This window comes from Eublepharis macularius, chromosome 13 (assembly GCF_028583425.1).
Source record: "Eublepharis macularius isolate TG4126 chromosome 13, MPM_Emac_v1.0, whole genome shotgun sequence".
NCBI lineage: Eukaryota > Metazoa > Chordata > Lepidosauria > Squamata > Eublepharidae > Eublepharis > Eublepharis macularius.
The window spans coordinates 4,556,168-4,581,686 of NC_072802.1; the positions used below are offsets into that span (position 1 = coordinate 4,556,168).

Sequence of the window (25,519 nt, forward strand, 5' to 3'; positions counted from 1 at the left end):
TAGTGGAGATGGACCATTTACCAGGAGAGGCTGTTATTTTCACAGACACAGCCTCAAGAAGCAGGCGTCAGCATTTTGGATCCCTGGTCACAGAACCGGTAACAGCTGCATATCCCTAACCACAAGTCTATTTTCTATTCCGTTACGAACACCACAGAATGGCCTGTGAGACTCCTGCAAACTCCAAATGAGAATTATCTTGGACACCTCATTTTGCAAACAAAGCCTACTTTGAAGTCCTTCTCAACCCACAATGCACAGATCTGCAGTGCCCCCTCCTTCCTACACAAGTCCGGCGTGCCAGTTATGGCCCTCTAATCCATTCATGCTTGCTGCCTCTCCCAGTAGACAGGGCTATCCTCTGCAGTCCAGTTCAGGGCTCTGTTGTTACCCAACTCTGGAGAACTCTTTGCTGGAGAGGCTGAGGAGAGAGAGCCCTGTCCCAGCCAGTTTTTAGGAAAGCTTCCAAAGTGACCCTTTTCTAATAGGCCTTTAGCTAAACCTATAAATCTGACCTTCTAATTTGCTGAAAGTTTTGCCTGTTTAGGCTGTAAAATGACTGTAGTAAATTCTGTTTAATTGTCTTAGCATCTGCATTCTTTAAAACTGATTTTGTCTTGATGGCTTTCATTGTGAGAATGTCAGGTTACAAATGAATAATAATAACAACATTCAATTTATATACTGCCCTTCAGGACAACTTAACACCCACTCAGAGCGGTTTACAAAGTATGTTATTATTATCCCCACAACAAACACCCTGTGAGGTGGGTGAGGCTGAGAGAGCTCTAAGAGAGCTGTGACTGACCCAAGGTCACCCAGCTGGCTTCAGGTGGAGGAGGGGAGAATCAAACCCGGTTCTCCAGATTAGAATCCCGCACTCTTAACCAATACACCAATAAAAACTACTTCTGTCCAAGCCAACATGGTTCAGTCCACCTATGTCCAGCACTGACCATGAACTTTATTGCGCACAGGAAGAAGAAACGGCACTTATGGGAACTACTAGCAATCAAGCCCGTTTTAAAAAAAACAGGACTCTAGAAAATGAATCCTGCACTCTGCAGCAGGCCAATTTCAGCCCATTTCAGGCCAAAACAGGCCCATTTGGGGCCCAAATCGGGCTGTTGTGGAGCACAGGAACACTCCTGAGCCCACCACTCCACCCTGGCACCGTTCCTGTGCTCTGCAGCGGGCTGATTTCGGCCCCAAATGGGTCAAAATCGGCCTGCTGCTAAGCACAGGAGCACTCCAGGGCCCATCAAGCCACCCTGGACAGCTGGGCCTGCTGTGGGGCCTGCTGAGGGCTGGGCTGGCACGCCAGGCCTCCCCACCACATCACTCTGGAGGCCTCCGTCACTCTGGAGGCCTCCTTGGGTGGGCCGCACCTTCTCCGGGTTTATCCTGGCACAGGCGCAGTGTTGCCGACAACTCACTGCGCCTGTGCCAGGATAAAAAGTGAGTCGTTGGCAACAAGGGTTGCCTTTTATGTAGCGGGATGCCCTCTGGTTACAAAACCTCTTAGGCAAGGGCACTTTTAGTGCCCATCTATCACTCAACAATGCACCCTCTGCTCCCATTCCATACGTCTCAAGCCCAATATAGATGCATCAAAAAGAAGTTCTGAGTTGGCATTCACCATAGCATGTGCTCTAGTTTTCATTATGGTCAGAGGGCTTGCCAGAAAGCAGACAGCTACTGCTCCACGGACTGCAGCTGATAAATCCCAATGGAAGGCAAAAGGACCTCCAGATTTCTATTTCTTGACACCATCAGTGGAGGGCACAAATACCCAGCTGTGGAAAGGCTGTCTTCAGCCTGCACGACACATTTCCTCAGTGGGAGCCGACAGCCACGGACAGCTCCTTAGCATCCTCCTGTCTGTCGGCTGCAGTCAGAAACAGCTACTCCATCTGCACAGGGGAAGTGACGCTGGGCCCAGAGGTGGGTGTTCAGCCTTCCAAGAAGGGAGCACACAGGGTCCCCGATATGTGAATAGTCCAGCCAAACGTGCGAGACAGAACTTCATTTAGGGTATTTACCTACCAACTGCCTACCAAAACTAGAAAAAAGTTCTCCAAGCCATAACAGAGTTTGCACAATTAAAGAGACAAAACAAGCATTTCCAGCTCTAAGGGCCAGTTGACATGCTCACAACCAGGATGTGGTTCAGTTCACACGGATCTGTACTAATTCAAGGTGGTGGTGGTGGTGGTGGGGAGTTATGTATTCAGATACTCCCCTGTATATGATGCTCCCTGCTTGTACAGGATGCGCACCCCCAGGAAAAAGCTCATCTATTTCCTTTATAGAAAGGCAGCAACAGCCTGTAGCTGTCTCATTATGAAAACACTATTCCATCCATGTCCCTATCATACTGAAACTGAGCAGAGCGGCCACTTCTCAGGGCATCCTGTTTGGAGGGCTGGACTAGGACTGCACAATCCAAGATCAAAATTCTCCATCAGCCATGGAACTTGGGGCCATGGCGAGGATGAAATGGAGGGGGGCACTTTGTATGCTGCCCCAGGCTCCTCGGGGGAAGAGCAGTACACAAGCCTCATGGAAAGAGAAGCAGGGTGGAGAATATTACATGAGGACTTGGAGGGAATATTTGGCTTCATGGGCCAACTCACAAGAAGGGAGCCTCGTACTGTCATGGATAAAAGACACACAGCTGGCGAAGAGCACAAAGCTTGGCAGCGGCACAGTGGAGTACGTCTCCTGGGCTCCAACTCAGTTAGGGGTCAAATTTGCACAAGGTAGGGGGGGATGGCTGCCTCCAGGTTACAGCACAGACTACTCTGGGCTTGGCCAAGATTTCCTCCACAGCATTCAAAAGCCTTTTATTAGCATCTCTATTCTAAACTCAAAACCTTTTGCTTTAAAGTAAATATATATAATTTACAAACTTACACCCAAGTTTACTCTGAGACCAGCCAGCCCATATGTGTTTACCAAGATCTTTCACAACCTTGGGTGGTGGGGAGGGACAACACACACTTGTTAAAGAGCTGAAGAATCTCTATACAAACCTCCACTCATGAAGTTATTCACTAGGTGACCTAGCCACGGCTCTCTCATCCACAACATGGAAAATACTGGCCTACTTAACTAGGTTGTTGGAAGGACTCCCAAACTCCAAGTATTCCAAGCAATTCTCAATCCACACTGAACTCAGCAGGAAAGGCGGCATCCAAAGCACTCACCCAGAAAAAAGTTTATGATGAGTGACTGGAAAATGGAAAGTTAAGGTTAAAGGTTGAAGTGAGTTCAGTCATCCCCAAACTAATAGAGGAGATGCTTTTGTTTATCACGCAGAGTAGAAAAGCTGCAAAGGAACTCAACTAGGCAGAACTGTGAGGTTTCTGCTACCAGCTCCAAAATCTGTATCAGTCAAAATATGCTGCATGTGTTGCGCCCCCAGGGCCCTCGCCTTCTGCCTCTCTCACTTGAGATTCTACTCCCAGAGCAATCTTTTGCGAAATACTCAAATACTGGAACAAAAAAAAAAGCATAAACATTGTAGGAAAGGGTGGAAACTGTCTTAGGCCAAAGACCCAAAATATTTCAGTCAACACCCTTGACTGGCCCAGCAGTGTTCAGTATAAGCAATTCCCAGGCAACTCTAATTCACAATTCTACTCTGTATCTTTTTCTCTTACGAAGGGAGCTTTGATTCTCAAAAGCTCCTACCCTGGAAATCTTGTTGGTCTTTAACAGTGAAATCTTAAACAGAGTTACTCCAGACTAAGCCCAGTGAAATTAATGGGCTTAGACTGGACTCTCCTTAGGATTTCACTTTAAGGTGCTACTGGACTCGAATCTTCCTTTTCATGCAGACAAACATGGCTCAGCACCAGAAACTAAAGTCTACTTCATAAACATAGTCAAATTAATTATTTGTTTGCACACTCTTCACTGAACACTTTGAATTTTTCATTTTGCTTCACTTTACTGAGTCATTCAGCTTTATTTAAGCTCCATTTTCAGGTTTCTGCCGTGCAAATCTTATTGCTGTTGTGGGTTTTCCGGGCTGTATTGCCGTGGTCTTGGCATTGTAGTTCCTGACGTTTCGCCAGCAGCTGTGGCTGGCATCATCAGAGGTGTAGCACCAAAAGACAGAGATCTCTCAGTGTCTTTTGGTGCTCTCCGGCCGTGAAAGCCTTCGACAATACATCTTATTGCTGTGTTTATTAACTGTCCCATTGTGTTGACTGTATTTTACCCACACTGTGTAATCCACCTTGAGTCTCAATATGAAAGGTGGACTGTTAATAAACAAATAAAAGTCCTGCATTTCACACTTGTTGTGCCATCTCAGCACTAATGGTCATTTCAGCTCAACTGGCTCCACTTCACTTACCACTGCTTAAAAGGGGGCTTTGTTCAAAACCCTGCTAAGAAGCTCTGGTATGGCCTGGAAAGCTGTACAACTGAGAAATAATAAATGGATCGATACACAGGTTTTGGCTCCCCAAGTTCAGCTCATTCATTCATTCACTTGCTCAGACTCAGGGTGAATCACACAATATAAACAGAAGTCTCCCTCACCCACAAACACTCCCAGAATGTGGAGACAAGCCCCCATCAATGTTTCTGAATTCCTACATGGGAATTCAAAGAGGGTCTTAATTTACACTGGTACGCAACAAGAAATAGAAGAAACTAAGGAAAGTGGCCTTAATTCCAGCCTCAAAGAATCCCAGCTGGCAAATGCCTTGGTTGATTTCTCTACTCAGTAATTGCATGTTTCACTTGTATTGCATGTAGATGTGTTGGACTTGCTCTCTTTTAGACTCCTGCAGCTGCCTTTACACAAACTCACCATGTATGTGTGCGGTGCTCAAGACAACCAAGAGATTTTGCATCACAGGCTAAACTGCACATGGCAGGGGAAGAAATCTCAGAAAATGAAAAACAATCATGAAAGTCTGACATGGGCAATGGAAGACGGGGGAGGGGCTTAATCCTTGCCCTTCCTGCCACCTGTCATCTCAAGCAGCTGATTTTCTTTCCACTTGGAGAGAACAAAGTTTTTAAGCCACTTTATGATTACTTATAGCAAAAACATTAAGTCAATTGAAATAAAATTAGGTACTGCTACGGTTATTGTACAGAAAATACAAAAAGCTGCCAATATTCTGGAATACGCAAGCAGACATGAGACAAAGGATGCGTCTACCAAGGTGTCCTGCTAAGGTTCCCTGGGAAATGTAGTTCTTTGTAGAAACTTGGGGTCAAAAAGTAAAAGTAGCAGCCACTACAGATGAATTAGTCCAAATTGTTGAAGTCTGTTTATGAATACCTAATGCTACATTCTCACAACTCTATTAACAACTCACTGGATTGCTTTAAGCGTGAACTTGGGTGTTTGCGTTTCAGCGCTTGGTACCAAGCCACATCTATGGCCAAAGCAATCTTCATTCTTCTCCCAGTCAGTGGCTACAGCCAAACGGTGCATCACTGTTCACGTGCACCACTGGAGCAATTCAGTAACAATTTTGTCCTCTTAAACTGCTTTGGAAACTTCTGAATTTTAAGAAGAGTTTAAAAATGGCACAAAATGCCACCTTTTCACGGGATTTCACAGGTGGTTCATAAATGCCTTTACTGCAGCCTCAAACTTCCATGTTCAGAAAGACGGAATGAGCCCAACAATAACTGCATGGCCCATCTTGCCTCCAAATACTCACTGACTTAAGAACTTGTTAAACACACGGTCAAAAAGACTGCACCCCTATCCATTCCAATAGCTCAAAATGATAACATACCAATAGCACCGGTAGATAACAGAAAGCTGGACTTTGGAGCTGCTTCCTTCGCACTCTGCAGTGTCACTCTGACTGCCAGATCTCAGAACATCAGCAAGCCTTCCCCATATGGGCAACCCGCATCACTTGCCTTGAGATCCCAAAAACAGAATAGCAGAGGTTTTAGGGTAGCATCTCTTGCACGGATTCCACAGATACTCAAGAGCGCAAGATTATTCCTTCACAACATACAAGAAAAGCTCCTGCCAAAGGACCAGGTCTGTGCACCTGCATTTGCCCAAGGACACCTGTGCAACCTTTTCACAGTTAATGTGCCACCCTGATCTGTTGCAGCTGGCACCTGGAGACACACAGGAGATTGATGCATGTGAGGCCACACCACCATTCACAGCCCAGTCAGGCCCAGGTTTCCTCAGAAATAAGTCTGTCCTCTACTGGGTATCAAAGTAGAGTAGCCTTAAATGAGTGAGCAACTTTAGGTCCACGACACTCCGGGCTTAAAAGAGGGCCTTGGCAAAGGGCCACGGAGGCATTTTCTAATGGGCATGCCAAGATTCGGGAACTGAAGCCCCACCAGCTGCTGCTGCTGCTGCTGCCTGGCGGAGCCGTCAAGGGGAGCACAGAGGACGGACGCGCCTCTTCCCAGGGAATGCCCCGGGGGGGATCGAGGGGAGTGCTGGCCCCTGCCCCTGCCCCTGCCCGGGCTCCTCTCTACGGGAACACGGGCAAAAGGACTGGCGAGGAGGGCCTGGCGGAAGCCAAATGCCGCCGACCAGGAGGCGGACGCAGCATCCCAGCGGCTCGCCGCCTGCTTCGGCCCTGCGCCGCCGCCTCCCAGCACGGCCGCTTCTCTCCCTTGCCCGCATGATACGCAGCGCCAGAGACCCGCCGCCGGACGGAGCGCAGCCCTGCCGGGGCCCCAGCAAGGCACGCCGAGCGCTCGCGGCCGCCAGGAGAGCCTCCCGCGCTGCCGTCCGCCGCCGCCGCCCCGGGCGGTCGTGGCCCTCGCCCGGCCGTGCCCCGCGAGGTCGGCCGGGCTGAGCGGAGGCGGGAGAGCGGGGCCCGGGCCCTGGCGCTCCCTCCGACCGCTGCTCCGGGGCAAGGCTCCGTGCCCCGAAGCAGCGGCCCCGTGCGGCTCCAGGGATGCGCGGCGCTGGCCGGAGAGATGCCACCGCCACCCGCCACGGCCTCCCCGCGGCCTGCAGCCCGGCAGACCCCGCCCGGCCAGCTGGCGCGGAGGAGGCCCCGCGCAGCCCCCGGCCCGCGCCCCGCCAGGCGCGCCGCCCAGCTGGTCCAGAGGAGGGAAGGCAGCGGCGGGCAGCGGGCCCGGCCCCTCCGGCGGCGCAGCCGCGGCGGCCAGGGGAGGCGCGGGCAGCTGGGCCCCCCACCCGGCTCGGCTCGGCTCGGCTCGGCGCGTCGGGACTCACCGCGCAGGGCCCCGATGAGCGCGTTGCCGTCGCGGACGACCTCCTTGAGGAACTTGTTGGTGCGCTCCAGCTCCTGCTCGTAGCCCCGCAGGCGCTCGCGGAAGGCCGGGCTGTCCAGGTAGCAGGCGCTGAACTCCAGCGGCGGGTGCCCCATGGCCAGCCGCCGGCGCTGCCTGGAGACGCGGCAGGGAAGGAGCGAAGCGGGCGGGGAAGGAGGCAGGGCGCCGCCTCGTCAGCGGGCCGGGCTCTGGGCCGCTCCCACGTCGCGCCCGCCCCGCCCCAGCCTCATCCCGCCGCCGCCGCCGCCCTTTGTCTCCCCGCCGGTCCTTCTGCGCCGGCCAACCGCTCGCCCGCTGGAGCCCGGCCGGCGGCGGCTGCGGCTGCGGCTGGAGGCCTCCCGGGGCCGCTCGGGCTCCGCCTCCGCGCCTGGACGGGCGGGAGGCGGCGCGGCCGGGCGAGGAGGAGGGCGGGTGGCGGGGCGCTTCCCCGGCCGGCCGGCTGGCTGTCGCGCTCCCTCCGCCCCGCGCCCAGAGGCTCCCCCGCCGGGAGAAGGCGAACCGCTGGCCGGGAGGAGGGCGCGGCTCCTTCCCGGCCTCGCAAGGCCGGGCGGGAGTTGTAGTCTTCGCCGCCCGAGCCCCGAACCCGCCGGGCGCCGCGCTGCTTGTGCGGCGGGGAAGAGCCGGGGGCTGCCGAGCCCGCTTGGAAGGCGCCGGAGGGGGCCGCGCCGTGGGAGCCCCTCGGGCGGGAGTGGGGGGCCCAGCCGGGCGGGGGGCGCCGCTCCTCCCCCGCCTCGGAGCGGGGCCTGCGGGGAAGGGCGCGCCTCGTTGCGCCGGGCTGCCCAAGAGCCTCTCTCGAAAGCCGCGCTGCCAGGCGAGGGCGCCGCGGGGCTGCCAGCTTCGCCTGCCCCCGTTTCGGTGGCTGCCTAGTGGGGGGGACCCTGGCACGGCCCCTCTGCCCCCGCCCCGCCTGCGCCGCCCCCTCTGGCCTTCACCCCGGTGCCTCCTTGGCTTGTGCCTCTTCTGTACGCTGCCAAGGGCCTTGGGGGAGCCTGGCTGGGCCACCCCACAGCATCCTGCTCCCATGGGGAACTGCCAGGGCAGGGCGGGCAGGCAACATCCGTTGCTCAGGCAGCCTGCCCCTGGGGTTGCCAGCTCAAGGTAGGGAAATACCTGGAGATTTGGGGGAGGGGTGGAGCTTGGAGAGGGCGGATTGGGGGAGGGGCTGGAGCTCAGCAGGTTATAAGCCCATCAAGTCCACTGTCCAAAGCAGCCGTTTTCTCCAGGGGAACTGATCTCTGTCACCCGGAGATCAGTTGTCATTCCAGGAGATCTCCAGCCACCACCTGGAGGTTGACAACCTTAGCTGCCTCTCATTCTTGAGGTTTCATTCACAGTTTTCATCTAGTCCCGCTTTTTGCCAGCTGACTGGATGGCAAGGTTTTGGTAAGACACAACCAAGATATGGTGGCAAGTTTCCCTCTCCTGTCCTTTGCCTCCAGTGTCTAGAAGTCAGGTATACTTCATCTAGACCTGGAGGTTCCATCTAGCTAGGAAATGTAGAAAGAGAAAGCAATTTTGAAAGCTGAAAGACTGAGTGGTAAAGCCAAATGTATAATGTAGAAGGGGGTGATCCTCCCCGGGGAGGGCGGAATACAAATATGATATAAATAAATCTCATGCTAACTTGAACTCACTTTTCACTACCAGTTAGTCTGTTTAAGCTTTAAGATTTCTCAGGAGTAAAAGATTTCAGGCTTCTGATTTTAACCTTCCCCTTCCTGTTAGTTTTCTACTCCTAAAAGCATTGTTTGGATTAACAACAGGAAGCCTATCCGAAAGCAGCAGCTCTTCGTGCCAGAACACCTGGTGCCTCCATTTTCCCCAGGATCACGACCCTTTGAAATAATTAGCAACCTAGAACTTCAAACAAACACATTTGCTCACAGGTCAGACAATAAGGCTCCTTTTTCCAGTTGTAGAAAGAGGAAGTCAACGGCCTGACATGAATATCCTCTTTCAGAAAGTGTGCCTGAATTTACTGCTCATAAAACCCCCAATGCTGGCAGCACAGTGGCAGCCAAACAGGATACATGCGGGAGTTGAGCAAGCATCTTACACACAATAGCCCTGCTGAACCACAGCAGTGCTGACCAGCAGTAACCTTTGCTGCTCCGTATGTGACCAGAGTCTACCAGTAAATGATTCAGTCTGCTTGGTAAAAGAAATGGGGCCAACTAGAGGAAACCTGAACTTGGTTCTGAGCAGAGCCCAAGACCTGGTACAAGAGCAGTATTAAGTTCTGCATTCATGCCAATGGAAAGTGTTCCCCAAAGTCCAAAACCATCACATTTGACTTCAAAAGAGGGAATTTTACAAAATGGAGGGAATAATCAGAAGGAAATTAAATGGGAAAATTAAGAGAGAGAAATATCTCTAGGATGCTTCAAAACCGTCTGAAACTACGTGAATCAAGATGCAGATAGAATGCATAACTCAAATTAAGGAAGGTACCACCAAGTCTAAAATTATGCCTGCATAGTTAACAACCCAAACCAAGTTTCAAGTGGGTAGCTATGTTGGTCTGTAGTAGAAGAGCAAGATCAGAATATTCTGGTACTCTAGGATGGTAATCCCCCCTAGGTAAACGGATCAGGGACATCAAAAGTGAAAGTCATGGGGGGAGGGGGTTAAAATGAAAGACACAAACATCTTTGTTTCATACTTCTGAGCTGCCTTAGGACACGCGCAACAGCATTCTGGACCCGTTGAAGTTTCCGGATCAAGCCGAGGGCAGCCCTGTGTAGAGCGAGTTACAGTAGTCTAATCTGGAGGTGACTGTTGCATGGATCACTGTCATGGGCTGAGAGGTAGGGTGCCAGTTGCCAAGCCTGCTGAAGGTGGAAAAAGGCCACCCGAGCCACAGCCGCGATCTGGCCCTCCATAGACAAGGAGGAATCCAGAATCGCAGCCAAACTCCTAACCGATGACACAGGCACAAGTGGTGCCCCCCCAAAGGTCAGGAGAAGGATCCGTGCCTCCAACAGTCTGTCAAACAGTGGCTTGCTAAAAGTTGCAATTCAGACTACCTCTTGCAATGAGACAAGAACCCATTGGTTTCAAAAGATTTACTGAATGATAACAACCATTATAGTCCACTCTCCAAGACCCTAGGATCTTGGCTGATACAAGTGTTGTTACGAATGACAGGCAAAAGTTAAGGTACAGAATAGCAAACCCCTGTAGGCCCCATCCTCCCCCACGGTTCTCAAAACAAGCGGCCTGAGGCTGAGAAAATGGAAAGCTTCCCAGGACTGGGAGAGGCGTAGTCATAACAATCTTCTTCTCTACGATATCTTCTACTGAAGGGCATGCCACCTGCAAGAAAGACACTTAATACACTGACAGGATTAAAATGGAGTCTCTTTGGTAAAAGCATACATGAAACATTGTCAGAACCTGACATTCTGCCTCCCCTAAAATGCTCCCCCCGGTTTGTGGGGGTATAAGGAATGAAAGGATCTTACTAATTTAGGAGCATGAACATGAATTGATTCCACCCACTCATCATACCCAGAGTCAAAGTCCTTCCACCTGATGAGATAAAACAGCGTATTGCGTTTAATTTTAGAGTCCAGAATTTGTTGTACTTCATAATGAATTTCATCATCAATCAAGGTAGGTATGGGAGGAGCACGGGTGTGCCATTGATTTGGTGGGGGAGCTCTTTTTAATAAGCTGGTGTGGAAAGTCGGGTGCACGTGACGTAGGTTCTTTGGTAAATCGAGTGCTACAGTCACTTTGTTGATTACTTTACGAACAGGGAAAGGTCCCAAAAACTTTAGTGCTAGTTTACGGCTGGTTTGGGCAACTTTCAAATTTTTTGTGGACAAATAGACAAGATCGCCAGGATGTAATTCCCATTCAGCCACACGATGGCGAACGGCGTATTTCTTAGAATCTTGCTTAGCTTTGTTAAGATGTTGCTGAATAAGAGTCCATTGTTGAGCTGCCTCCCCCCACTATTCTGAAACGTCTTTGGAGGCTGCAGGGGGGAGAGCTTCAAAAGGAAAGGGTGCTGGGGCCTTGGCTGCGGGATCCCTCGGGGTCTCGGTATTAGAGGGCCTTGCGGCCTCAGCGGTGGTCCCTGCAGTTGTGGAGCCAGAGGGCCTTGCGGAGGTGGACCTCTCGGTCTTAGCTGTGGAGGACCTGGTGGTAGTTGCCTAGGCCCTGGAATTAGTGGAGGAGGAGGCTGTTCTTGCGGCGGTGGAGGCGGTGGGAGTACCGGAGCTTCCTCCTGCGGCTGCAGAGGTGGCTGGACTGGAAGGATCGGGGGCTCCTGTGGCTGCTCAGGCGGCTGGACAGGCAGTTCCTCCTCTTCTTCTTCTCCCGGGGGCCCTCTCGGCACATCAGGGGGAAGTTCCTCCGGTATCTCGTCTGCTGGTACCTGAGGTTGTTCGGGTGGCCATACCGGTTGTTGCTGATTGTCTGCTAGCAAGAGCGGTTGCTCCTTCGGAATGGTACGTAGTCCCGGGACAATACCCTGCAGGGCTGCTAGGCCTTGACCAACAACTCGACTGCGGGCTCCCGCTTCTTGCGTGGGGCCTTCCTCTGATCCTCCGACCACGAGTACGGACAGCAGGTGAACAGCATGGGCTAAACTCTCCTCCATACTGCAAAGTCTCTCCTCCAACATTTGTACACGTCCTGGGGCCACCGTGGCACGCACCTCTTCCTGTGGAGGTTCATTGGGGATTTGGGTAGTCTCCATATATTCTGCATAGGAGGCAGTCGCCCGAGGCCATGGCCAAATTTCTCCCAAGCCCCGGGCCCCGTTACCTTGCTCTTCTTCCGATATCCCCGCCAGGATTCCTTTCGCTAACCCTGTTACTGCCGAAATTCCAGCAGCCACCGCTAAAGTTCGGCTCTGCAATTGTATCCAACTCTGTTCGTTCAGCTCACGTTGCCCCGTCCACGGGGTGACTTCTGCGTAGTCCCAACTCATCACGTTGCGACGGGATGTTTCCCACACCTGGGTACTTTCCGAACCCCTTCGGTCCCACTCTAATTGGTCGGCTTCTCGATTCCAATGGTACCACGGTTGGTTACTTGAATGCTCTGCCACCGAGCCGACACTTCGTTTCCCATCCATTTGCGACTTAGTATATACCGCACTCACTCTCCTTTCCCTCGTGTCCCTTGGTCTCAAACCCCACTGTCTCGGCGTAGGCAGGGATATCAGAGGTTCTGCTGCCGCCCTGGGTCATGTTCCAGCTGTATCTGGTGCGAGGGTATACAGCGTAGTACGGCTCGACTCCGTTCCTCCCTGAAAGTGTCGAGGGGGTTCCAGTCCTTCCGAGCCAGGGGAAGTATAAGGATCGAACAAAGGATCCCTGTTGGACGCGGCCTTGGTATCCGTCTGCCCCGGCTTAGGCATTGGAACAGATGTGATTCGTAACAAACGAATGTCATATCCATGAACTACTTTTTTTTTTTATAAAAATTTTTATTGGTGAGTATACCATTCAAATTTAATACATACAATCACTTAATATCTAATTAACCCTATCCCCCACCCTTTTCCTCCCCCCTCCATATCGACTTCCAACAGCTTTCCAACCCTTAAACCCTCTTATTACTTAATGAAATCCCTTACTCTAAGCACATTCTAATTTTTTTCCAGATATTCTATCATATATATCAAATATACTATCAATATAGTATACATCTATCAGTTATACTATCAATATAGTATACATCTTATAACCCTCAATATAGCAGACCAGTATGATATAATATAATATATAACAAAAATCTTAGTTTAAACATATTCTTTTTCTTTTAAACATATATTCTATCAAATATACTACTATCAATATAATATGTATTATAAAACCCCTACTGTGTGCCATGCCACCAATGTGGCACAGCACACAACACCATATTACATAGTCATTATATAATATACAACCTGATCCACTAACATTATATATCATTTGTAGTATATATAGTATACCCCATTAATATATTCATTTAGCTATACTCTTATTCATATACTCTGAAAGAGAATTCCCCTAACCCTTATACTAGCTTAGATTATAATTACATTTCCCCTATATGGTAAGATCCCCTCTCTCTCTCTTATCCTTATTTTTCTTTAAAAATTCTCAAACTGCCACAGTTCTCCTTTTACATCCCAGTTTTTTTCCAAAAATTGTTTCAGTTTCCCCCAATCAGTAACATATTGCCCTAGGTCAAGATCTTTGAGTTTCCTTGTCATTTTGTCCATTTCTGCCATGTACAGCAATTTATAAATCCAATCTTCTACAGTTGGTATTTCTTGTGTCTTCCATTTCTGCGCATACAAAAGTCTTGCCGCAGCAGTCATGTAAAATAACAATGTTCTATACTCCACTGGAACAGTCTCCTTTCCAAGGTTCAGTAGCAATAGTTCTGGGTTCTTATTAATTTGGATTTGCAAAATCTCATTAATTGCTTCAATTCTTTCTCCCCAGTACTGCTTGGCTACTTCACAAGTCCACCACATATGATATAGTGATCCTTCATGCTTTCTGCATTTCCAACATTTGTCCGACATACTGGTATTTCCTAGCGCAATTTTCTTTGGTGTTAGATACCATCTGTAGATCATTTTGTACACATTCTCTTTAATATTCGTACAGGTTGAAATCTTCAATGTGTTTTTCCATAGATGCTCGCACGCCTCCATCGTTATCTCTTTATGAAAATTTATTGCCCACTTCACCATCTGGACTTTTACTGTTTCATCCTCTGTATGCCATTTCAGAAGTAATTTATAGATTTTAGATCTTTCTTGCCTTCTTGTAATAACACTTCCTCCAGCTCCGATTTTTCCAATCTTATACCTCCTCTCAGGCAGTCCGCATTATAAAGATCTCTAATCTGTCTGTACTGGAACCATCCATAACAAGGAGACAATTCTTCTTCTGTCTTTATTCTTCACTTTGAATATTGTATTTGTATAATCTTATATGTTAGGCATTGCTGTTCATTATCAACAGTTCTCGGATCTATTACTTCATACGGAACCACCCATGAAGGAATTACTTCCTCCATATACGCCTTGTATTTCTTCCAGACCGTGAAGAGGCTTCTTCGAATATAATGGTGCAAAAACATAGAGTCCGCTTTTACTTTATCATACCACATGTACGCATGCCAACCAAATATTTTTTTATGTCCTTCCAAGGCCAGAAGCTTATGTTTTTTTAACATCATCCAATCCTTCAGCCATACCAGACATATTGCTTCGTGATATAACCTTATGTTGGGCAGTTGCAAACCACCTCTTTCTTTTATTTTTTTTTTGAATTTTTTTTTATTTTTAATATCTAAAACAGAAGTCTACAAAAAAAACTACAAAAGTACTAGGATAGGGGAAAGGGAAAAAAAGAAAGAAAAGGGGAAGGAGGGCTGGAAAACAGGGGGGGTTACATACAAACAGTAAACACTACACTTCAATGTTTTCCCTTCATACTGCCATAGTTAAAAATTAAAGCTTCATAAAGCAATGATGGAGTGGTTGACCTTGCAAAATACAAAATACAAAATACAACATATTAAATTTTCTTCCCCCCCCCCCCCGGCCTCGGACGCAGCTCTCTTTGAGCAGCTACAGCCACTGCGCTCGCTGCCTCCCCCCTCCCTTCAGGCTTCGCGTCTTCTTCACTTTGCATGATATCTTGCCCGAATTCTTGATTTTTGTCCACAAACTCCCTTAGCTGATCCTCCGAGTTTAACTTGCAGGCTTGTTCTTTATAATTAAACCAAATTCCTTCCAGAAATAGCCATTTGTACTTTATCCCTCGTTCCCTCAGGAGAGCTGCGAGTTTTTTGTACTTAAATCTTCTTTTCCGAACTAGAAATGGAACATCCTTCAGTATCTTAACTTTATTTCCCAGAAAGTCCAAGTCCACATTGTATGAATTGAATAGGATAGTGTCTCGAACCTTCCGGGATGCAAACTCAATAAAAATCTCGCGAGGCAGCTGCCGCTTCATTGCATATTTTGACGAAGCCCAGCGGACTTCCAAAATGGCGCTTTTCATTTCTTCCTTAGTTGCCCTCGCGGGTGACGCCAATAATTCCGAGGCAAGGTCCCTTAGATCCTCGTTTTCCTCCTCTTTAACATTCTGGAGACGCAAAACAGTCTGTGTTCGTTCCACTTGCAGCCCGATCAGCTGGTTTTCCACCAGCTTTAGCTCCTTGTTTGTTGCTCTCATGTGTGACGCATTTTCCTGAGCAGACTTCTCTGCCCCCCCACTGCTTCCTTAATGGCTTTCACATCGCTCTCAATTAAGCCCACCCTTTGATCTGTTTCATTCAGCTTGTCAACAAAGGGTTTTATGGCTTCGATAACCGATCTTTCCACCAATTCTTCCAGCGACTCCGCTTTCCCCTGCAGGGCAGCCGAAACTGACTTGCCCAAAGCAGGACTCTGTTTTTTCGCTGCCATTTTAGGGGGGGGGACCGCCAACCTTCTGAAACTAAGCGAGGGGGAAGAAATCCGAGTCTTCTTAACTTCAGATCCCACCACTCCTTCGCATACGCTTGTAATAACAGAAGGGATTCGCTTACTTACAGGCTTCCGCCTAGTCCTGTTCTTTGCCGTTTTCCGTGGCCCGGCAGCACACAAGGTGCCGCGCACGTCTGCCGGCCTCCATGGGGACAAACGGGCAATTTACCCCCTGCCTCGATTTGCCAGAAGGCTCTTCCCGCAGCGTCCCGGACCCAGACTCCCTCCCTGGGAGTCCTGGGGGCTAATCTTGGCAGATCAGCCGCCCGGTCAGGCTGCTCAGACGCTTCCTCTCGAACCTGCGAAGAGGAGCGTCCGACATGGCCGCGAAAACGAAAACGAATCCGCAAACCACCTCTTTCCTTTGCATCTTGTAATACCTTCATTTTCACTCGAGGTTTCTTGCCTGCCCACACAAAGTCTGAAATTTTTCTTTGCCATTTGTCAAATTGTTTGGAGTCTCGGATAATTGGTATGGTTTGCAACAAGAACATTACTCGTGGTAAAACATTCATTTTTACTGCTGCTATTCTTCCCAACCAGGATAGGTTCAGTTTGTTCCATTTTATTAAGTCTCTCTCTATTTGTATCCACAATTTCTCATAATTATTTTTAAACAGATCTATATTTTTCGCAGTCAGTTCAATGCCCAAATATTTTACTTTATTAGTTACCTCGCAGTCTGTTATATCCATTAGCTCTTGCTGCTTCTGCTTAGTCATGTTCTTGCATAAAATCTTTGACTTCTTTTTGTTCACATAAAATCCAGCCAGGTCTCCAAATTGTTTTATTTTCTCTATTACCTTTGGCATATTTTCAGTTGGATCCTCTACTATTAGCATTATGTCATCCGCAAAAGCTCTGACCTTGTAGGAAAACTCTTTTATTTTCATACCTCGAATTGTGTCATCCTCTTGTATTTGAATCATCAGTATTTCCAAAATCAAGATAAATAACATTGGTGTCAAAGGGCACCCCTGCCTCGTTCCTTATTTTCAGTTTTTTGGTCAAGTCCTCATTCACTATAATTGTTGCACTTTGGTCTCTATAAATTTCTTTAACCGCTTGTATGAACTTTTCTCCCATTTGCAGCTTTTCCATAGTGGCAAACATAAATTCCCAGTTCATATTATCAAATGCTTTTTCCGCGTCCACGAAGAAAAAACCAACCTCTCTGTCACAGTGCTTGTCATAGTATTCAATAGCGTTTATCACTGTCCTCAAATTGTCTTTAATTTGTCTGTTAGGTAAAAATCCCGCCTGTTCCTCAGCAATGAATTCCGACATCCATCCTTTCAGTCTCTCTGCCAACACCTTTGCGAATATTTTATAATCATTATTCAACAGGGAGATTGGTCTATAATTCTTAACATTTGTCAAATCTTGACCCTCCTTCGGAATCAATGATATGTTGGCTTCATTCCATGAATCAGGAACTCTTTGGTCTTGCATTGCTCCATTCATTGCCTCTTTCAGGAAGGGCGCCAGTTCATTAACCATCACTTTGTAGAACTTTGCCGTTAGGCCATCTGGTCCTGGTGCCTTCCCTAGTTTGGTTGATTGTATAGCATCCCTTATTTCTTCTTCTGTCACTTCCTTATTTAGTTTCTCTTTCCATTTTTCGGAGATTGTCGGAATTTTCATCTTCTCTAAATATTCCGCTATTGAACTCTTACTCACTTCTTTTTTTTGGTCCAGTTTTGCATAGAATTTAAAGAAGGCCCTACTAATGGCAGCTTGATCCATCAACATCTTATCCTCTTCCAGAATTTTACTTATAATTTTCTTCTCCTTCCTTTTTTTTAATTGCCACGCCAAATACTTCCCGGGTTTGTTAGCACCTTCAAACGACCTCTGGTTCATCCTCTTAAGATTCCATTCTAGTTCTTTATTATCCATTGCCGTCAATTGTTCCTGCAAAATTTTAATGTCCTGATATATTTTCTTTTTCCCCGGCCTTTTCTTGAGCTGTATCTCTTTGGCTTTTATTTTATCCAAAATTTCAGATCTCTTTTCCTCCTTTTTCCTCCTACTCCTTGCATTCAAGTCCATTAGTATGCCTCTTATCACTGCTTTGTAAGTGTCCCATACCTTGTTAGTCGGCACTTCTTTATTCAAGTTGTACTGTATAAAGAATTTGGTCTCTCTTCCTAGCAATGCAGTATTTTCTTCTGTTTGTAACAAATCTTCATTTATTCTCCATCCTTTCCTTTTGAAATTTTTCCCAAATCTCCACATAATTGGATTGTGATCTGAGCCTACCTTAGGCATTATCTCCATGTCTCTAGTCCATAGTGCCAAATCTTTGGAGGCCCAGATCATGCCAATTCTTGATAGTGTAAAATGTCTTGCAGAGTAAAATGTGTTAGAGCGAGTGTTAAACTACGCTGCGGAATTAAACGCCGAGCTGGTCAGAGAGGCAAAAGCTTTATTTGAGGAAGTTACATACTTGAGGGAAAGGGGGAGAGATAGATCCTAGCTATCTGACTACATCTTGCAGAGACAGAGAAGAAGTGTGGCAGGAGAGAGAAGAAGCAGGATATTGCCCTGTTTAGCCCAATAGGAGACAAGACAAGGAAATGACCCCCAGGAAACAAGAGAGGTGCTACTCTCACTGTCCTAAGTGATCCTTGCTGCCCCCTGCATGGTAGGCTCTTCTTACTTCTTGCTGCTGCAGTACACCAGACATTGTTATTTCTAACACCCCTTCTCAATGTCTAGTGTACAAAGTCCACAAAGTTCAGTCTTTCTCGTAGACTTTGACATTTCTCTTTGGCAAGTGGCTTGGTGAGGATGTCTGCTGTCATTTCTTCTGTAGGGCAGTACTGTAGCTCAACAAGCCTTTCTTCTTGCATATTTCTCACAATGTGATTCTTTATGTCAATGTGCTTGGTTCTTGATCCAATTCCTTCTGTATTTGCAAGCTTTATGCAAGATTGATTATCTTCAAAGAGTTGTATAGGTTTGGGTTCATTTATCCCAAAGTCTTCTAACAGTTGTAGAATCCACTTGAGTTCTTGGCATGCTTCTGCTGCTGATATGTATTCAGCTTCTGTAGTTGATGCCGCTACTAGGTCTTGCTTTCTGCTTGTCCAACTGATTGCTCCTCCACCATAAAAGAATACTCGTCCACTGGTAGACTTTCTGTCTGTGATGTCTTCTGCCCAGTCAGCATCCATGAATCCCACTAGTCTGGGATTGTCGCTTGCTGGTAGCTTGAGCTTCAGTTGTGCAGTACCTCTCAGGTATCTTGCCAGTCTTTTGACTGCTTGCCAGTCATTCACACTTGGTGATGCACTTTTCCTGCACAGTATTCCAACTGCTGCTGCTATGTCGGGGCTGGTCACTGTACTTATGTAGAGCAGTTTTCCAATTGCTTCTCTGTACACTTTGATGTTTCTCAGAGGTTCATTGTTTCCATTTTGTTTCAGGGAATCTGTTTCCATTGGAGTACATGTTGGTTTTCCATCTTTCATGTCCATGTAGTCTAGGAAATCCATGATCTTTTGCTTTTGATTGAGAAGATAGCTTCCATCTTCCTCTCGCTCTATTTGAACTCCAAGGTAAAAGCTGACATTTCCAAGACGCTTTACTTCAACCTCTTGGTTCAGGTGCTGAACTATTTCATCACAATCTTGTTGATCTTCATAACAAAGAAGAATATCATCTACAAAAATCAGAATAAAAGTCCATTTGTTGTCTTTCTTTCTTGAGTACAGGCAGCGTTCTGCCCCGCCTTGCTTGAATCCTTCTTTGATGAGCATTTGGTTCAGTTTCTGATTCCAGGCTCTTGCAGCCTGTTTCAGTCCATAAATGCTCTTCTGCAGTTTGCATACAAGTCCTCTGTCTTTGGACTGTTCAAATCCAGGAGGCTGTGTCATATACACGTCTTCTTCCAGCTCTCCATGAAGAAAAGCAGTTTTCACATCCAGATGCTCCACATGCATCTTCCTTGCGGCTGCTATGCTCAGTAGTGTTCTTACTGAAGTGTGTTTCACTACTGGTGCAAAGGTTTCATCATAGTCTTCTCCATACTTCTGGGAATATCCCTTTGCAACTAGTCTTGCTTTGTACTTTTGTACTTCTCCATCTGCATCAAGTTTGGTTTTGAAAATCCATTTGCATCCTACTGTCCTTTTTCCAGGTGGTAGTTCTGTGAGAATCCATGTCTTGTTCTGGATCAGAGAATCAATTTCTTCTTTTGCAGCTTTTCTCCATTTCTCTGCTTCTCTTGCTGGCATTCCTTCTATGTCTTCCCAGCTAGAAGGTTCTGGTACAGCTTCTGTTTTTGCCAGGTAAGAGAATTTCAGTGGTGGAACTCCTTTGTTTGCTCTGTCTGAGCGTCTGACACTTGGCTCTGCTTCCCCTTCTCTTTCTGTGGGCTCTGCAGGTGTCTCTTGCGTCTCAGTCAGGTCCCAGAGTTGCACAATTTCTGGCTGCTGTGCTGCATCAGCTTCCTTTGGTGTAGACTCTCTGGTGTCAGGCTTGCTTGCCTTCTCTTCTTCATCAATGTACACCACATGGCGGATCTTCACCGTGTCTGTCTCTGGGTTGAGGATTCGATATCCCTTGCATCCCAGTGCATATCCAACAAATATGCCTGCTTCTGTTCTGAGATCCATCTTAGACCTCTTTTCCTTCGGAACATAAGTGTAGGCTTTTGATCCAAACACTCTCAGATGCCTTACATTGGGCTTGCGGTTGTACCACAGTTCAAATGGTGTGCTGCTTGCACCCTTTGTAGGTAGCATGTTCTGCAGATAGGCAGCAGTGTTGATAGCTTCTCCCCAATATTTTTGAGGTAGCTGTGCTTCTTGCAGCATGCTCCTGCACATTTCTGTGAGAGAACGATTTTTCCTCTCCGCTATCCCGTTGAGTTCGGGGGTGTATGGCACGGTCAGGTGATGCTCTATTCCTTCAGCTGCTAGGAAGCTTGTCATCTCCTTCCCCACGTACTCGCCTCCATTGTCTGTGCGGATAGCTATTGGTTTTCTCTGGAATCTGTTCTGCACCATTGCTAGGTACAGCTTGAATTTCTCCAGTACTTGGCTCTTTTCCTTGAGCAGGTAAATCACAGTAAATCTTGAAAAATCATCAGTAAAAGTCAGAAAGTACTTACTTCCACTGGGGGTTTCTGTTCCCATGGGTCCACAGACATCACTGTGAATCAGCTCCAGTGGTCTTGTCGTCTGCTTCTCACTCTGTTTGGTGAAAGAAGGTCTTGTGCCTTTGGCTGGAATACAGCAAACACATTTCTCTGCATCAGGACATTTTCTCATTTGCAAATCATTAGTCAGATTCTGCCTTTCAAGCTGATATATATAATCCATATTAGCATGTCCAAGCCTTCTATGGATAAGACTAGTACAATTCTTGTGAGTGCACTTTTCAATTAAATTCACTGCGCCTTCAGAGCAATCCAGCATATACAGGCCATCCTCTAATGTGCCTTGTGCAATTAATTCACCTTCATTGCTAATAAAACATTTCTCTCCTTTGAATACAGTCTCGATTCCTTTCTTGGCCATAGCAGAAACCGATATTAAATTAGATTTAAGTTCAGGTACGTATAGACAATCAGTGATCTGCACTTCTCTAGTTTGGCCACTGGGTAGTGCACAACATGCAGATACGGTCCCTTGTCCCCGAGCCGTTAAAGCCTCTCCATTTGCTGTATACAATTTATCGTGGCTTTCATTCATCTCATTAAAAAACTTCTCTTGATTGCATAGATGGTTAGTACATGCACTGTCAATTGCCCATTTGCATATGCTTTGATCATTTTTACCAACATTTAAACAATTCTTATCAGATCTGCTTTTCCTTTGACCATCGGCATTAGGTGACTTAATGGCTGCATTAGCATTCCTAAAGCCCTTTGTTCCCATCCATCGTGGCGGTTGCTTGCTAACTCTCTGTGAATCACGAAACCAACAGTCTTCCTTTAAATGTCCTTTCTTTCTGCAGACGCTGCAGGAGAAATCCCTTCTTGAACTGACTCTTAAAGCTAGCTCTCTTGGCTCACTTATATGATCCAGTTTGCTAAAACTTTCCTCTTGCAGTCTTGCAAGTACATAGTTTAAGCTTAAATTTTCTCTCATTTCCAAAACATGTACTATGTTTGTATAAGATTGAGGAAGACTAGACAGCAAAATTATAGCTAGATCCTCATCCTGGATCTCCTTTCCAAGGGATCTTAATTTCTGTGTTAATTCCATGAAATTTGCAATATGATCTTTCAATTGTTCCTGAGGCTTCATCTCAATCCGATACAATTGCCTCATTAGCAAAATTTTAGTTTTAATTGATTCTTGACGGTTTATTTCCAGAAGAGATGTCCACATTTGTCTAGAAGTGGGCTCATGAATTACTCTTATCAATTGTTTATCACTTAAAGCATTAATGATAATAGATCTTGCCTTATTGTCGTGCTTTACCCATTTGGCTTCCTTCTGAGGATCTCCAGTCGGTTTTTCATCTGTTACTGCAGACCAGACGTCCAGTTGAATAAGATGGGCTTTTATTCTTTCTGCCCAAAGATCATAGTTCCTCCCGTCGCCTAGTCGGTCGATCTGGAACCCCTGCTGTGCTCCCCAGGAGTCCGCCATCTTTCCTCTATTGTCTGCCCTCTGTGCTTTAGCCTGCGGCTATGGCAGAACTTTTATTGCTCTCTCTTAACTTCAGCTTGCGTTAATTGCCTCTGTGGCCCATTACCCTGTTAGAGCGAGTGTTAAACTACGCTGCGGAATTAAACGCCGAGCTGGTCAGAGAGGCAAAAGCTTTATTTGAGGAAGTTACATACTTGAGGGAAAGGGGGAGAGATAGATCCTAGCTATCTGACTACATCTTGCAGAGACAGAGAAGAAGTGTGGCAGGAGAGAGAAGAAGCAGGATATTGCCCTGTTTAGCCCAATAGGAGACAAGACAAGGAAATGACCCCCAGGAAACAAGAGAGGTGCTACTCTCACTGTCCTAACTAAGTGATCCTTGCTGCCCCCTGCATGGTAGGCTCTTCTTACTTCTTGCTGCTGCAGTACACCAGACATTGTTATTTCTAACAAAATGTGTATTGTCTATTTTTAGGGTATTGTCTCCTCCATACATCCTCTAAGTTTTCTTGTTCCTTAAGCTCAAAAAAAGTCTTTGGCAATAGTCCTCTTTTTTTGTGAGCTGCTTTAGACTGCTTATCCTCTTCCAAGTTTGTAACTCCATTGAAGTCACCTGCCAGGATTATGTGATCATAAGACAGGTCATCTAATTGTTTCTCTAAGTCCTTGAACAAATTCTCTTTTGCACCATTAGGTGCATAAATCCCAATCAACAATATCTTCTTAGAATTCCATATAATTTCCACTGCTACATATCTGGCTTCTACATCATTTAGCACTAGTCTGGGCTGCAATTCATCTTTTATATATAATACAACACCTCTCTTTTTCTTTTTAGAAGCAGCAACAAATTCTTTTCCCAGTTTAGCAATTTTCAGATATTTTTCATCTTGCTTTCTGATATGTGTCTCCTGCAGACAGACTATGTTACATTTTTGTTTTAACAGCCAGTGGAAAGTAGCTCTACGTTTACAAGGTGAATTTAGTCCATTAACATTCCAAGATATAATTTTACACTCCATGATCACTTTCTTGAACTTTTTGGTAAGTCCTTTTCATTTTCCCTAATAAAAGTCTCCATCTCCTGACCAGATCTGACACTCTTTCTTACTCCCCCAAACTCAAATGTCAGTCCTTCTGGTATTTCCCATCTGTATCTGATTTTCAACTCCTTTAACATCTGAACCAGTTCTCTGTATTTTTTCCACTCCAACAGCACCGATCTGGGCAACTCTTTCATAATTCTCACCTCTTTTCCATCGACTTCTAATGGATCCTGGAATTGTTTGCTCACAATTGATTCTCTTGTGTTTCTAGTCGTGAATTGCACAATCATGTCCCTTGGTAATTTCCTCTGGGCTGTGAATCTGGAATTGATTCTGTACACCACATCCAGAAGAGCTGCGATCTCTTCCTCCTCCTTCCCCAGGTAGCCTGCCAAAATCTCTGTAATCTGATCTCTGGGTGTTTTTCCCTCCACTTCTGGGATCGCACGAAACCTTAGTTGCTTTTCCATCTGTTTACATTCCGCAACGGCCATTCTTCCTCTCATTCCCCTCATCTCGGTCTTGTGCACGTCTGCCAGCGTCTCAACCGTTTCCTCGACTGCATTAACTCTCTGCTGTGTACCTTGTAGGTCATTCTGTATTTTATCCATACCTTTCGTCAGTTCTGCCATTTCTGATTTAAGTGTCTCTTTAAAGTCTCTTAATTCTTTCGCCATCTCTAACATCATGTCTTTAAGCTCTTTATTCCCCTCTGAAACTTTTTTGTCCAAATTATCCATCGCAGTTTGCCACTCTTTCTTCGACATCGTGGGGCTTGCTCTGCTTCGCTCCCACGAGTCTGCCCGTTTCCTTAACTCCGTGGCGCTAATTTATTACTTTCTGATGTTTTTAAAAGTCCAAATCCAGTTTGTTTTGACTAAACGCTATTTCAAAGTGTTCAAAATGTCGGGCATTTTTTCTCTATGGTTTTATGCTGAAGTATTCGCCCTTACCTTCTTCAAAGATGGCCTACTTCCGTTTTAATTGAGGTCTTCCCTTGCCCTATTCCAAAATGGCATCGCCCTTCTTCCGGCATTCAAACATGAACCCTTCTCACCAGTCTCTGTGTTTTTGACGTACTTCCTGTTCCCCTACGTTACACAGCAGTTCTCACGATTTTTTTAACTTTCTCACAGTCCATTATCTCTTCCCGGCCACAGGTATGTAAACAATAATCCAATTTCCGCGCTACCTTCTTATGCAAAATTACTTTTTCAAAAATTTTCTTGCCGGAATCTTCCCCCTTACGTTCCCAATCTGTAGCAGTTCTTAAGTCCACTTTAACCACTTAATTCTTTTTAAAATCTGTCCCATACTGAGAGATAGCGATCTTTACCTTCTTAAACGTTTTTCTTGGGTTGTAATCACTGCTTCTTTTATTCAATTAAGTCCAAAACCCCTTGCTGTTTCACTGAAGCTTGGGCATGAAGGTCTTATGCCAAAAATTTGACTCCAGAGCCACTGCAGAGATCTAAGCAACCTTTCTTCGGGTGGGACCTCAAGGGTGGGTCGGAGTTTGTTGCGTGGAACCCCCTCCTCACCCGAGATCAACGCGCCCTCAGGTGCACGAGCGTACTTGCCTGTTCTCCGCCTGAGAACAGGTGGCTGTGGGCTGTTTTTGCCCCCCCCCAGCCTTCCAAACAGCGGCACGGACAGCTCAGCTCTTAGAGCTGTGTTAGACCCCCATGGATCCCAAACCGGAAGTCATATCCATGAACTACTTTGAAAGGTGTTTCTCCCGTAGAAGCATGCACGCTGTTGTTGTAGGAGAATTCTGCTAAGGGCAATAAATCGATCCAATTGTCTTGCTGAAAATTGATGTAGCAACGGAGAAATTGTTCTAACAATTGAATAGTTTTTTCTGATTGCCTGTCAGTTTGCGGATGGTGGGCGGAGCTTAAACCTTGTTCAATGCCCATAAGGTGAAGAAGCTCCCGCCAGAAGTTGGCAACGAATTGTCCGCCACGGTCGGGTATCACCTTTGATGGAAAAGAATGAAGTTTAACAACGATGTTTAACAATATGTCTCAGAAAAATGTCCACTAATCGTTTTGCTGAAGGCATAGTGGTACAAGGAATGAAGTGGGCTTGCTTTGAAAATAAATCTACTA

General features: G+C 46.7%; 1 protein-coding gene across 1 annotated transcript in view; it reads right to left on the bottom strand.

Moving 5' to 3' along the window:
- Window positions 1-7,398, bottom strand: part of OPHN1 (oligophrenin 1) — a 142,176-nt gene extending 134,778 nt beyond the window's left edge. The window contains exon 1 of the mRNA XM_054996265.1: window positions 7,202-7,398. Coding sequence (XP_054852240.1) covers window positions 7,202-7,355 — 154 coding nt within the window. The 5' untranslated portion in view covers window positions 7,356-7,398. The remainder of the gene's footprint in view (window positions 1-7,201) is intronic.
- Between the last annotated feature and the right edge of the window lie 18,121 nt (window positions 7,399-25,519).